The following is a 13,515-nucleotide window of genomic DNA, read 5'->3' as shown; positions in this document are numbered from 1 at the left end:
CCAAAACCACCCTGCCAAGCATCAGATGACATTTGTATTAGAGCAGAAGATTTGAACCTGAGAACCAATAGGGAATGTAGCCTGAACCAGGTTTGGCTTCTGAGTGTCCATGCACAGATGCAATGTGGTTTTAAAGGAGGAGCAATGTTATGATTAGAACTATATAAGGGGTAAGGGGGGCTCTTCCACAAAATTAATGGAGTCTGCCCCAAGGCTTACACCTGCCACAGTTTTCGAGTACAGACAAAAGGGAGCTGGGACAGGAAAGAGAGCTGCCAACAGATGAAGGAGAGGCAGATGGAAGAGAAACCAAGGTCCACTGCTTCCTCTGCCCAGCCCTGGCCATGCCTTAGCTTGCTCCCCAGCATCCATCCCATCCGTATCCCCATCCATCCTCCATCCACTCGAAGTGCTCTCTGGAAGTCCATTGTGCAGAAACAAGATTAAAAGGGACGGGCAGAACAAAGCACTTGCTGCCCTAACAAAGCCTTCTCCACTTAGTAAATTAGAAGCTCTTTCGTCTGACACACTTTTAAAGGGAAATCTTCAATTACCCGGTGCCCGTAGGCCGGAGCAACAAAAGGTTTCACTGGTGACTTTATTCTCAAGCCCAGAGCAGGCACTGAAGTGGTTTTATGTAAGAGAGATACTAATCAAGTCCATATAATTTTGTAGATCCTTTATGTGGGACTGAAGGGCGTTTGAGCCCTGCAGCTGCTTCAAAGAGATTTCTGCAGCTTCTGCATTTACCTTGCCAAAAGCTTAGCTGAGCAAACAAACAGAACCTTGTAAATCACGGTTCTCCTGATTTACTATCAGGCCTCTGCAGTTTGTTTGGTGGATGGGAGTTTGTGGATAAACAGAGACCAAGGCCTAGGTCTCTCTACCTGGCCAATGAGAGAAGGCAACGTGTGTGTGTGTGTGTGTGTGTGTGTGTGTGTGTGTGTGTATTCATCAGTGTCCCTGTGCACATGCATCTGTGTATATATACACATGGAGGCCAGAGGTTGACATTGGCATCTTCCCCAATTGCTTTCCTCCCTTTTTAAAAAATTGTTGTTATTTTTAATTACTTTTTTTTTCTTGGTTTGTATATGTTGGGGATATGGAGATGAATACCATAGTACATGGGCAAAAGTCAGAGGACAACTTACTAGTATACTCCTTCCACTACGTAGATCCCAGGAACAGAACTTAGGTCATCAAGCTTGGCCCCTGAATATCTTTATCTGCTAGCCCCTATGTCTTACTTTTTAAGTCAGGGTCTCCTGTTGAACTTGGAGCTTACTGATTCATCTAGACTGCTCCTCATTGCTGTGATTTCAGGAGCACTTGGCACAGTCTGGTTGTTTGTTTTTTAAATGTGAGTACTGGGATCTGATCTCAGGTCCTCATGCTTGTGTGGAAAGCACTTTACCACTGCATCATCAGCTCCAAGGCTGACTTGACATGGGGGCCACATTGATCCCACATCTAGGTGGTCCCTTTTTCTAGCTGGACATAGGGGAAAGGAGGCCAGAGGGAGAGCTCTTGGTCTGGCCAGGGGAGGGAGGAGACTTTTGCCCTTGGTTCCAGGGCTACCTCCATCCTGGGAAATGAGATGGATGAGGGTTTGGCTTCTCTGCCCCCTCCAGCAGGAGTAAAGGAGTCATTCCAGCTCCCTTGTTGGTGATTCAGGAGAGCCAATGGCTGCTTGCAAAATGGAAGAAAGAAGTAGAGTGGGAAAGGCAATGGGGAAGGTGACTCCCAGCACAATCTAGGGAGCAGTAAACATAGGCTCAAAACTCACGAGTGTGCAGGTAGCATTCTAATATGAGCCATGGTGGGCTTCCCCGGGGACAGACACACGGTACACACATACATCCAGTAACACACAGAACACACTCACACTTGTGTCCTATGAACCCCAGCATCCATGGACAGGCGTGTGCCTGTAGTAATGAAGACTAACTCTGGGTACTGAATACCACATGCCAGGCCCCAACTTCAGTGCATTCCAAGAACCCTCTTCAAGCCTCACTCACCATCAGCACCAGGAAGGTACTATTGGTGTGCAGTTTTACAGCTGAGCAAGTGAAGACCCAGAGAAGTTACACAGGCAGTAGAAAGCAGCCTGGCTCAGCTTGCCTGCAGACACCCCTCTAGCTAAGTGGACTCCTATTCCTACCTACACGCATAAGCACACACAGCCAGACCTGGCTGGAGTGAAGCTGCCCATCCTCAGAAGTCCAGACATCTCCAAGATCAAAGCACTCCAGGGGCTCAGGTTCAGGCTAAGACTTGCAATGTAGAAAAGGGTGTTGATTGTTAAAATATTAAAACTCTACTGCACTTTCAGAGGATTCAGTTCCCAGCACATACATGGCAACTCACAACTGTCTGTAACTTTAGTCCTTGGTAGCCTGACTCCTTCTGTTATCCACAGGTGCCAGGCACCATGCAGACACCATACACCCATACACATAAAACAAAACAAAACAAAATCTACAGTCTGGAAAAAGCAGTTATTTCCCCTGCCCTCTCCTCATAATCCACCCTGCACTCCAGGGCCCTTGCTAGACTCTACTCCCTCTGACTTACTGGTAAGTCTGCCAAGTTACATAGTCTCCCTCTAACTCCCAGGTGCAGGCAATGTGGGCACAGTGTCATGCGTGCTGCAACAGGGGTCCCTCTCAGACCGCTCTCAGTTGTCAGCGGGCTAGCATGGTAGGAGGAGGGTCTGGCTCCTCCAGCCAGTCCTCTCACATTCCCATCATGCAGCTGATCAAGGTCCTTCAGAGGCAGGTCTTCAAAGACACTGAAGTGGCCATCAGGAGGCAGAGGGAGGCTCCGAGCTGCCACTGTCAACCCTCCCCGAAGCCACTCAGCTTCCCTTAATCAAAGAGCACACATTAAAGAGAGGAGATTTAGGGGCCAACGTGTCCATCCACTGCGAAACTCTGATAATGGCCACTCTCCTACCCACCCCCCCTTGCTCGCTCGGGGTAGGGGGAATACTTGGCAAGCCAGCCAGCATAGGAAGTTCCCTCCTTCCATCTTCCTAGTGTCCAGCCTGGGGAGGCAGGGAACAACAGACAGTGGGCAGTTCAGGCACCTGGGTGGGGTAAGGGGACTGCAGTGGGCAGTGGGACCCTGGGGAAGTGATATATGGGACACTGGCTTCTGAGCCGAGGACTCTGATCTGCCTTTGTTGGGCAGCCCTGGGGGTTTGTAGAGCAATCTCAGAAACCAAAGGAGGAGGCCAGGCAAGAATGAGTGCTGGGAGCTGCTCATGTCTGGCACTGTGTCAGCCGCTGTAGACTATGGGACTTACATTAAGTTTTGGGTTTTATTGTTTGTTTTTGTGACAGTGTCTCATGTAGCCGGGCAGGAAAGCTTGGCAGCAGGAGAGTGGACCAGGCCAAGTAAGAGAAAGAGGTGTGTGTGTCTCCAAGGACTCTCCTGAAGAGCCCACTAGGCAGGGGAACTGGAGTACCTAGGCCTCCTGTGTGTGGAGGAGCAGGGTCTCTTGATGAGAGCCAGACAGATAGCTCTAAAATTGCCTAGACCACGGCTCTGATCTTTCTTCAGACTGCTGTCAAATGACCTTTTCTAAGAGGTCTGAGTTGCCTGGATCTCCCCGCCCAGGCTTCTAGTTGTCTCTCCCTAAGATAGCCTCAGCATGTGTAGTGGTCTGTTTCATCATGCACTCATTCAACACTTGCTGGCACCAGACATTCAGTTCTGGTGACAAGCCATACATGAGACTCCATCCCTGTGCCTGAGAACTCGCTCCTGAGCTAGACATACAGGACAGAGCAGGACAGGACAGGACAGGACAAGACCGGACCGGACCGGATAGGACAGGACAGGACAGGACAGGACAGGACTGGACTGGACTGGACTGGACCGGACCGGACCGGACAGGACAGAGCAGGACAGGACAAGACAGAGCAGGACAGGACAGACCGGACAGGACAGGACAGGACAGAGCAGGACAGGACAGGACAGGACAGAACAGCATCAGAGACACTGGGATAAGAATGGCAGGGTGCCAGGCGTTGGTGGCACATACCTTTAGTCCCAGCACTCAGGAGACAGAGGCAAGTGTCTCTGTGAGTTTGAGGCCAGCCTGGTCTACAGAGCTACTTCCAGGACAGGCTCCAAAGCCACACAGAGAAACCCTATCTCAAAAAACCAAAAAGAAAAAAAAAAAAAAAAAAAGGGCAGAGATTGTGAGCCCAGGGTAGACTCTCACAATGGTGCTCACACAAGGAAAATCTGGAATGACCAGTGGACATGGTGGGTACCACACATGAATTTACTCACTCAACAATTTACTGAAACCTGACAAGCACTAACAGGGTTAAAGGACGCATCTTTGGTAGTTTTGCAAGGTTTATGCATCAGTTCTTAGGTGTTTGGTACGTGAAACATCACCAGGGATCTGGCCACTCAGCTTTCTGTTCCTATTTACACAGTTCATGGGCTGAGACCATTATGGCTGGTCCACCACCTCAGATCACTCAGCAGGGACCTAATGGGGCAGCCAGGAAGCCCCCTTCCCCACCATCAGCCTTGTGACGTCCTGGCACGTCCACTGAAACTGTACTTCTCATACTGTGAGGGCATCTCTCCCACTACCCCATGTCCTCAGGATGCAACAGTACCTGCAAGATGTAGAAGAATGTGACAACTAGATGGATGGGCATGCAGGGAAATGGATGAATGTGGCTCTAGGCAGCAAAGCTCAGCACCAGGTGTTGGTGACCAAAGGGGTGACATCAGCATGGCTCCTGGTGCCAGCAGCAGGCATGATTCCCCAAGGAACCAGGAGCCAGAACCAGCAGGGAGTGCTTTGCTCAGCAGCTACATGGCAAGACTGAGTTTCAGACAGGCCCCTTAAGCACTGCTATGCACATATGCCTGACTCCTCCAGCTCTACTCCCTGAGCCTGGTGTCTACTGGGACCCGCCTCAATGCAAATTTTGAATTTTATTTAAATATATTTACATATGCGGGTGCAGTGATACATATCTGTGATGTGTACATATGCAGATGTGTGTGTGTGTGTGTGTGTGTGTGTGTGTGTGTGTGTGTGTGTGTGTGTTCAGGTATATATATCTAGAGGCCAGAAGAGACTGTTGGGGGTCTGGCTCTATGGCTATCCACCTTATTCCTTATTTTCTTGAATAAATTTAGTATCTCAGAATTAGGAGCTAGGCTGGTGGTCAGAAAACCTCAACAATTCTTTTGTCTTTACCATCTTCTCAGCACTGGAGGTACAGACAGGTACAACAATCCCTGGCTTTTTAGGTGGGTGCTGAGGATTTGAACTCAGGTCCTCATGCTTGCATAGTAAGCCCTCTTAGTCCCCGCCCGAGCCATCTGCCTAGCCCTCACTTAGATACATTTTTAAAAATAACCTCAGTGTGACTTGGACTCCCTGTTTGATACCTCCTTCCCTGCCTTCCCAGGCAACCCTACTTCTCTCTTCTATGTGTCCTTCATTTCTGACCAGAAAAAAACCACCAAAAAGGGAAAACATACGATTTAGTGCTGCAGCTATCCAATCTCCTGTGTGGCCATGTAAGCATGCCACATGGCCTCTGTGAACTTCCAGTTCATTTTCTGTGGAACAATAATACAGCTTGCTTCTGTAGTCTGGCCAAGCAAGCCACTACACTGTATGAGAGCATAGGAGGTAACCCAAGACCTTACTGGTCATTATCACTCCTGGAAGTTAGTGACTGGCCCAAGAAAGTACTGGATTAAATGTCACATAGCCTGCACAAGGCCCTATGTCACTACTCATAATAAAACAGCTGCAGTATCAAGGGCTGATGGAGGCCCACTATGCTACTAAAGTCTCCCCAAAATACAGTACAACATTCATTGAAACACAGCTGAGCTCTGAAAAAAAGGGAAATTCCAAGTGTGAGAGCAAAGACTGTATGGGAAAAGTGTAAGGTCAGGACCTGGTGCCAAGTCAGCCCAGGGACCATCGGAGTCAGCCATCAACCCACCTCCTAGTCTCCAGAAGATGCTGGGAGCCAAGGATTTAACACCCACACGAGGCAGAGCTAGCATCAGGAGCTGCCAGCTCCACTCAGGGAAACTTGGACATGTTGCCTGCCAACCTGGAGATAAAACAAGTCAATCTGGCCTGGGGTTGAAGGGGTGGGGTCTTCTGTGCAAAGAAGTCACAGGAGGGGCTGGGACCAACTGCTTCCTGGAGTGCAGTCTCTTTCAGGGGAGCTAACAACGTGCTGAAGCCAAGGATGGTATCTGTACCACACTGTGTTAAACGCCACCAAACTGTGAGCTTTGAAATGATGGATTTCCTGTTACATGAATTTCACACCAATTAAACAGAAGGAGAAAGGAAAAAAAAAAAAAACATAAAACAAAGAACAAACCCAACCCACACCTTCACTACACACAGGAATCCCAGCCTAAGCCATCAACCAGGAGGTGGTCTCAAGGCAGTCAAACTGTTACTGAGTTCTTGAGAAAGTACACAGCAATGGGTAGGGTCCCTGCACAACCCAGAACGTGGGGGAGAAGAGGGCTAAAAAACAGGTAGCCAAGGCTGAGGAGATGCTTGCTGCACAAGCATGAGGACTTGAGCTCAGGGAGCCTACTGGCTATGGTCAGTCAGTAAAGCCAAGTGGTGAGCTCCAGGCTCAGTGAGAGACCCTGTCTCAAAAAATAAGGTGGAGAGTAACTAAAAAAAGATACCCAACCTTGATTGGCCTCTGATCTCTGTTCACATGCTCATATATACATATATGCACATGCCCATATGCCCGCAAATATGCACATGCTCATGTGCACACACACACACACACACATTTGATAACTAAGAAGTGACACCCATTAAAAGAACTGTGTTTAAAATAATAAAAGCAGGAACAGAATTGCTCATGAGGTGAGACACAGCAGAAAAAGGAGCGTGTGTTTCTGAAACAGTCCAATAACTGTGAGCATCTGAAATTCAGACCCCAGCAGACAGGTTAATTAGCAGAGCTGTAGGATCTAAGCAATGGATCTGAGGCACTCACTCAAGACAAGACACTAGAGATAAGAGGTGGGAAATGGGGATTTAGAAGGCTGGGAGGGTGTGGTGAAAAGGACCTGATACACTGGTACTCTAATGGGAGTGGATGAGAGGATGAAGGAGGGAGATTGTTGAGGAGCCATGGCTGAGAACATTCCAGACTACTGAAGGGCATGGATCCTTACCCTGGAGATGTGTGCCTCTGCAAAGTAAAAAACACAAATAAAAATAACTCCAGGACTGGAGAGATGGCTCAGAACATACTGCTTTTCCAAAGAACATGAGTTCAGTTCCCATCACTTGTGCTGGGATAACTGCCACCTGTCTCTCTAGCTCAGGGGATATGATGCCCTCTCCTGGCCTCCAAGGGCATGTGCACTTACACACAATGACAAAATGAGGTAATTATTTAAAAAAAAATTTAAAGCCCCAAACACAGACACATCCTCATTTCAGAGCATCACAATAATAAACCCAGAAGACAGTAAACCATAATCCTCAGAAGAACTGTAACTCAAGTGTCACAGCTGCTAAGCCACCACCAAAGCAAGGGCAGACTCAGGTTTCCAGAAGAAAAAAACTAAGACACTTCCACCCCACCCCCAGAAAGAACTATTAAAGCCCTTGGAGAAGTCTGAGAATGGACCACACAGGTAGAGAGCTCAAGAGCATGCAGGAGGACCTGGGTTCAACCCTGCCCCCTCCCACACCACACGGATGGGCATGGTGGTGCCACCTGCATCCTATACTCAGGCCCTTCGTGAAAAAGAAGATAGAACCTGGAAAGAGAATGGGACATCAGATGATAAGCAAGGTACTTTGAGAACATTATACATGTACATGATAATTGACTACACGACACACTTGAAATAAGGGTGCTGCTGAGTGGTACAGCCCTTACCTGGCATGCACTGGGTTCAATCCTTTGCATCAAAAACAAAGGCTAGCAGCATGGTAATAAAACAATAGTACCCAAGTGTAGTGAGGTAGTCCTTCTGTAGCACTGACCACGCCCATTGGGGGGTGGAGCTATGGGCGGAGGTGACCTGAGGAAGGAGGTCGGAGGGGGCCAGGAAGGCGCTCTCTTTCTGGCGTGACTCGGACAGGAGAGGATCGGGTTGAATTTCCTGGTGTTCATCTGTCTAGGTTGTAAGTTATTTCTCCCTGAATAAACATCTATTCGGCTTATTTGTTTATCCTGATCCTTATTTACCGCAATATGATTTTAGGACAAAAACATTCACCGAACAGCAATCTAAGTAGCCCCCGATACACATTCCCTCTGTGCATGCTGTCTCCCAAGCCTCCCACTGCCGTTTCCCCTCAGCAACTAGACCCTCTTGAAGGGCCAGCCTCCAATTCTATGCATCCCTGCCTATTGTTAGCCACATACACCTTATGTTAAGTTTCTGCTTACTTTTCCCACTGGTGAATTCGCCATGAAAAGCACAAAAGCACAGGAGGTCTTTGAGGCCACCAGGAATGCCAGAAGACACTCCCTGGATATCTAAGGGAGTTAGCTCTCCCCTGAAGGAAAACTGAGGCAGAGCAAATGAGAAACCAGGGTTGGGGCCAACAGTGGCCAACGAGGCCACTCCTGTGGCCCCAGTTTTCCCCTCCTGCTCTCTGGGGGAAAATCCATTGCCAAAGAGAAGCACCTGAGAGACACCTGCTGGGCCTCTTGGCAACCCACATTGGAGGTGTAGGTGCTGAGGCAGGGACCCCTTCTCAGAATCGTGGCCAGGGGTTCTCAATGGGAGGTTCCCAGGAGCAGCTGCCAGGGAACTTGTCAGAGGTTCATGTATGCAGTCTGCTAGGAAACAAGGTTTCCAGGTAGTGCTGGCCAGTCACCAGCAAGCCGCCCACCTCGGAGGCAGAGCACACAGAGGCTGTTATAAGTTAACAGATGCTGCAACAGTACTTTTAGATGAAGTGAACTGTGAGTACTGGGGCACCCTATGGGACTCTAGAAGCTTTGGTGATGCTCATTAAATGTCCCTCACTCTCCATCTTCAAGACCAGTCAGAGCCCAGTTCCCTGTGGCCCAGAATCCTTCAACATTCCAGTGAGTGGCTGCACCACCAGCCAAGGTTCTGGCTTAATACTGGCAAGGAGCCAGCCTCAGAGAGCCCAGGTAGACACTAGACATGAACAAGAAACCAAACATTGCTGTTTGAGGCCTCTGGGACTTTATGTTACTGCAGCATAGCCCACCCCATCCAGCCTCATACTCAGCCAGTATTTTTTCAAGAGCAGAGCTTCTCCCCAATGCCTCAAACCCCTATGTAGGTGACAGTCTGCTCTGAAGGGACATAAAAGCAGCGGCACCAAAACTGTTTCAAGTAGAGGAAGAAAGACACTTGGGCCCTGTGATCTTTGGAAAATCTTTGATACTTGGCAATCAAGGGGGCACTCAGCTGTGGCTTTTATAAAGCATGACAAAGGACAAGGTGTGACCCAGGAAAGCAGGGGTGAGTAGCTCAGGTGCAATGCTCCAGACAGGGATGGCTGCTGTGGGCGGAGGAGATGGAACAAAGGGGGAGAATCTGTCCCCCCTAGGTCTGTACTGAGCTGTCTGCTCTCCTGCACACTCAGTCACTGTGTCTTCTCTTCCTCTTTCCATGCTCAGAGGGGCCAAGTGACTTGAGCAAGATTGCACAGCAAGTTAGTGGCAGAATCCACCAAAGCTTCCTCTCCTGGGCCACCATCCTGCCTATGAGAATCAAGGCTCCAGGGAGGTTTGCTGAGAGGCAATGATACTCCCTTCCCCACCCAGAGTACATGTCAAGTCTGGATGCAGGTGCCTACCCTATCACCGCCAGGTCTCCCTCTCCCAGCTTCCCCCAGCCTGGAGTCTGCATTCCCTCTTAGACAGCACGAAACCTGTGCAGGGCTGGCCACCACCCCAGTCCTCCATCCCCATAAGCAGGAAGACAAGGTCACTGGCAGTGCCATGAGCTTCGTGATGTTCCTCCAACTGTTGTGTCTTGACCCTCAGTCCCTCAGACATGACCTTATTAGGAGACAGAGTGTTATAGAGGTAATGACGTCATTTAGGGAGGGCCTAATGAAGTATGACTTAGGCTCTTACAGAAAGAGGGAATCTAGACATGGACAGACAGACAGGCACACACACACACACAGAGAGAAAGTTTTGGTGGCCCTCATTCTTTTTGGTGAGTTCACCTCCCCTGTTACGGACGTCTGCTTATTCCTTTGCTTATGAAGCCAGCTTCATCGGGCTTGCATCCCTGGTCATGCCTGGCTGCCTCTTCTCTCCAGTGCTGGTCTCACTTCTACCAGCATATCCCGAGGAGCCCCCAACCATGGCGAGGTGCCAACCCAGGTTGAGCTTGGTACTCAACCCCATAACTAGGAAAGCCTCAAGAACCCGGCCAATATACCATTCTTTGTATTTTCCCTAAAGTACCATCACTATTTTGAGCTGGCTTGGAGCATCTTTCATTCATCCTGGAGGGTGATTAGAATTGAGTTTTCTCTAGCATGAGAAGTGATGTAAGCCCAGGAGAGGAACCATCATGTCATTCCCAAGTCTGACACACTCACCTGCCCAAGTTCTTTCTGGTATAAAAGAATACCGGAAAGAATTCCCAGCTTCTGTGACACCCTGCAGTTAGGGAAACATCCAGACATCATCCTGGGGATCCCTTACATACCATCCCACTGGGCAGATGTGGCTCTGAGAGACCTCCATAGTCATCAGCCCAGAAAGATGAAGACGCTTGCCCAGAGTCACATGGTCAGCAAGCTGGGTCAAGAGCCCTCACTCCTGGGTGGCCATCAGCATCTGGGCTCCTGTTTTCCCAGTGTACACTATTCCACCTAGTTCTTTCGAGCATCTATCGATACAGCTTAGCCCTGTGCCACGCACTTGGAATTCCTTCTTTTTGCTCCTTCACAGGATCCATTCCAGAAGGATCCACTTCTCCTCTACCTCCATCAGGACCTAGAGCTGTCTGCCTCCACCTGCCTTGGTGACAGTGGAAGGTGTGATCTAAGGACAAACCACACTAATTTTTTTTTTTTTTTTTTTTTTGCACCAAGCCCAGGGTCCCCTGCAAACACTGGTACCATTCATGGACTTACAAAGCCCTAGGGTGGGCTGAGGCTCCCTTCACTCCCCTCCCCCTCCACAAAGGCTCCTACTTACGTATGCAGAAGTCTCCATTCTCATAGTAGCCAGGGCAGCATTGGGACCTCCGCCGGTACATGGTCCGGAGGCCACGCCTATACGCCGTCTTATAGCTGATCCTAGGCACGAGGGAGAGAGCCACTTGAAAGGATTGAAAATCAATCCATCCCGTTTAGAATGATATTTGTGTTAAGCTCTATCGAGGATGCCATTCAATAATTACTTTAAAATGCATGGCGGCTTCGAATATGAAAGAACGCAATAAAGAAAAATCGATGGTGGGATGTGGGACGCTGTGGTGCAGAATGTATTACCCACGTGGTGCTGGAGGAACCTGCTGACTTCCCAATCTCTTCTCCATACAAGGGCTGCCAAGAAAGCTGCTGGGGTGACATTGTGAAGGACCGCTGGAGTGGGGCTTCCCCTAGGACTCTTAAAAACACTGGGTTCTGGCCTCAGGGAAACCTTAGGGACCTGGACAGTAATGGAGTCCTGATAGCGTTGGTGTCCATGGTATCCTATGCCAGGATGTAGACCTGATCCCTTTATTGAGCAGCAGAGGCTGCAAGAGGACTCCCACATGAACTTCCTCAGGCCTCCTGCAGAGGGCGTGCTGTTCCCTGGGACGCTCTAACCCCACTCCCCAGCTGCCCAGGAAGAAACTAGTGTCCCTGCTGGACACTGAGAGCCAGAGAAGGTTCTAGTCCTTATGGAGACACAACTTTTTGAGATTTGATTCTGGTCCAGAGATTTATAGGCAAGATTCTCCCAGCAGCCTCCTGGGTCAGGGACCATCGTCATGCCCCATCTTCATGCTCCATTAATTCCATTTCTTTCATTTGTCTTTTAGAGCTTTCATTCTTATTTTATGTTTCCCTCCACCCACCACCCATTGTTTTATGGATGAGAAATTGATACTCAGAGAGGTTAATGACTTGCTTGCGGTCACACAGCTAATAAATGTCAGGGTCAGACAAGAAAGGGAAATGAGAGGTGGGGGGACTGTGATCAAGGTATATTATACTCCCATATGAAAATGTCATAATAAGGTCTGTTATTTTGTACAATTCATATAGGCTAATAAAAAATGCATTATCTTGAGAACAGGGCTGCCAGAAGCAGGACTCAAACCCAGCTCACTCAAGTTGCAAAGCCACCAGGCCCTACCTAATGCTTGGTACCAGTTCTCTCTGGTGGCTTTTCAGAACATTTTTGAGGCAGTGAGACAGGAGGGGGCTGGTGGGTCACTAATCAGGAAAGCCTCGAGTCACATTCAGTGCAGCAGATTTGATACGACCACTAAAGACGGGAAGAGAAAATGCCCCGGACCTTGAAGGCAGAGCTCTTTCCACTTCCCCATCACACACAGTGTGCTGCCCTTATGTCCTCCTCTGTGAAGAGCAGCGGTGCTGAAGTCCCTTCACACACACAGAGCCTCAGGCCAGGTTGGGAGGCTGTTCCTTCAGCCGCAGCCTGGAGAACCTTCCCAAATCCTTAAAATTCTCACCTCATGACAAACGACAATGAGGGCCTCATGGGAAATCTGTGATATTTGGGAATGTATTACGCTAAGGTCATTCTACTTTGTCAAAAGCCCATAATGGGTAAGCTGGCCTTGCAGAAGCACTTCCCCCAACACAGGAAGGCAGCCCTTGGCCTGGTACCTGGTAGGGTGTGTGTGTGTGTGTGTGTGTGTGTGTGTGTGTGTGTGTGTGTGTGTGTGTGTGTGTGTGTGAAGAATGATCTTTATTCTGAGTTGAGACAGGTGTCACTGGGCCATTCTTCTCCAGAGTCCCCTTTGCACCACTGATACCCCACAGGAAAGAGGCCATCACTGCTTCTGGCTCCTCTAGCCTTGTATGCCCCCATGGTAGGAAGCCCCCAGGTGGGGCCTGGGGCCAGGCTGCTCTAGGGAAGATACTGGACCAAGCTACTACACCCTGAAGACTGATGGTGCCGCTGTCAGCGTACACACTCTGGGTCATCAGGAAAACTCCATGAAGACTCAATAATTTAGCAAAATCAGTCACATTCCAGGAACACAGACTATTTTAATAAGCAGCAGCTCACTTACCCAGCCCCAGGGTAATGGAAGGCTGCGTAGCCTCCTGAAACAATGGAACCACACTTCAGAACAAACTCAGTGTTGGCTCAGGAATACCAGGGTTCAGGGCAAGAGCAGTGCCAGCTGCCATCTCTGCCTCTGGCTAGGACCACAGACAGGCAGGCATCTCTGACAAAAGTCAGAGAGGTCAGAAGGGAGCATCAAGCAACCAGTTCAGGGTGTGTTACTACTAAGTGGGTGCATACTGTGCACAACAGG

The 13,515-nt window shown here is 49.3% G+C and overlaps 1 protein-coding gene across 21 annotated transcripts in view; it reads right to left on the bottom strand.

The window, feature by feature from the left end:
* Positions 1-13,515, bottom strand: part of Megf11 (multiple EGF like domains 11) — a 308,625-nt gene that overhangs the window by 180,461 nt on the left and 114,649 nt on the right. For all 21 annotated transcript variants that reach the window (XR_007835309.1, XR_007835311.1, XR_007835310.1 and 18 more), the window contains exon 4: positions 11,211-11,311. Coding sequence is in view for 18 of the 21 variants with exons in the window: in XM_051197738.1 (XP_051053695.1) it covers positions 11,211-11,311 (101 nt within the window). In the remaining 3 variants the exon portion in view is untranslated. The remainder of the gene's footprint in view (positions 1-11,210; positions 11,312-13,515) is intronic.

This window comes from Phodopus roborovskii, unplaced genomic scaffold (assembly GCF_943737965.1).
Source record: "Phodopus roborovskii unplaced genomic scaffold, PHOROB, whole genome shotgun sequence".
NCBI lineage: Eukaryota > Metazoa > Chordata > Mammalia > Rodentia > Cricetidae > Phodopus > Phodopus roborovskii.
Note: the sequence above shows the minus strand (reverse complement) of the source record. Positions and strands in the feature narration are given on the sequence as shown.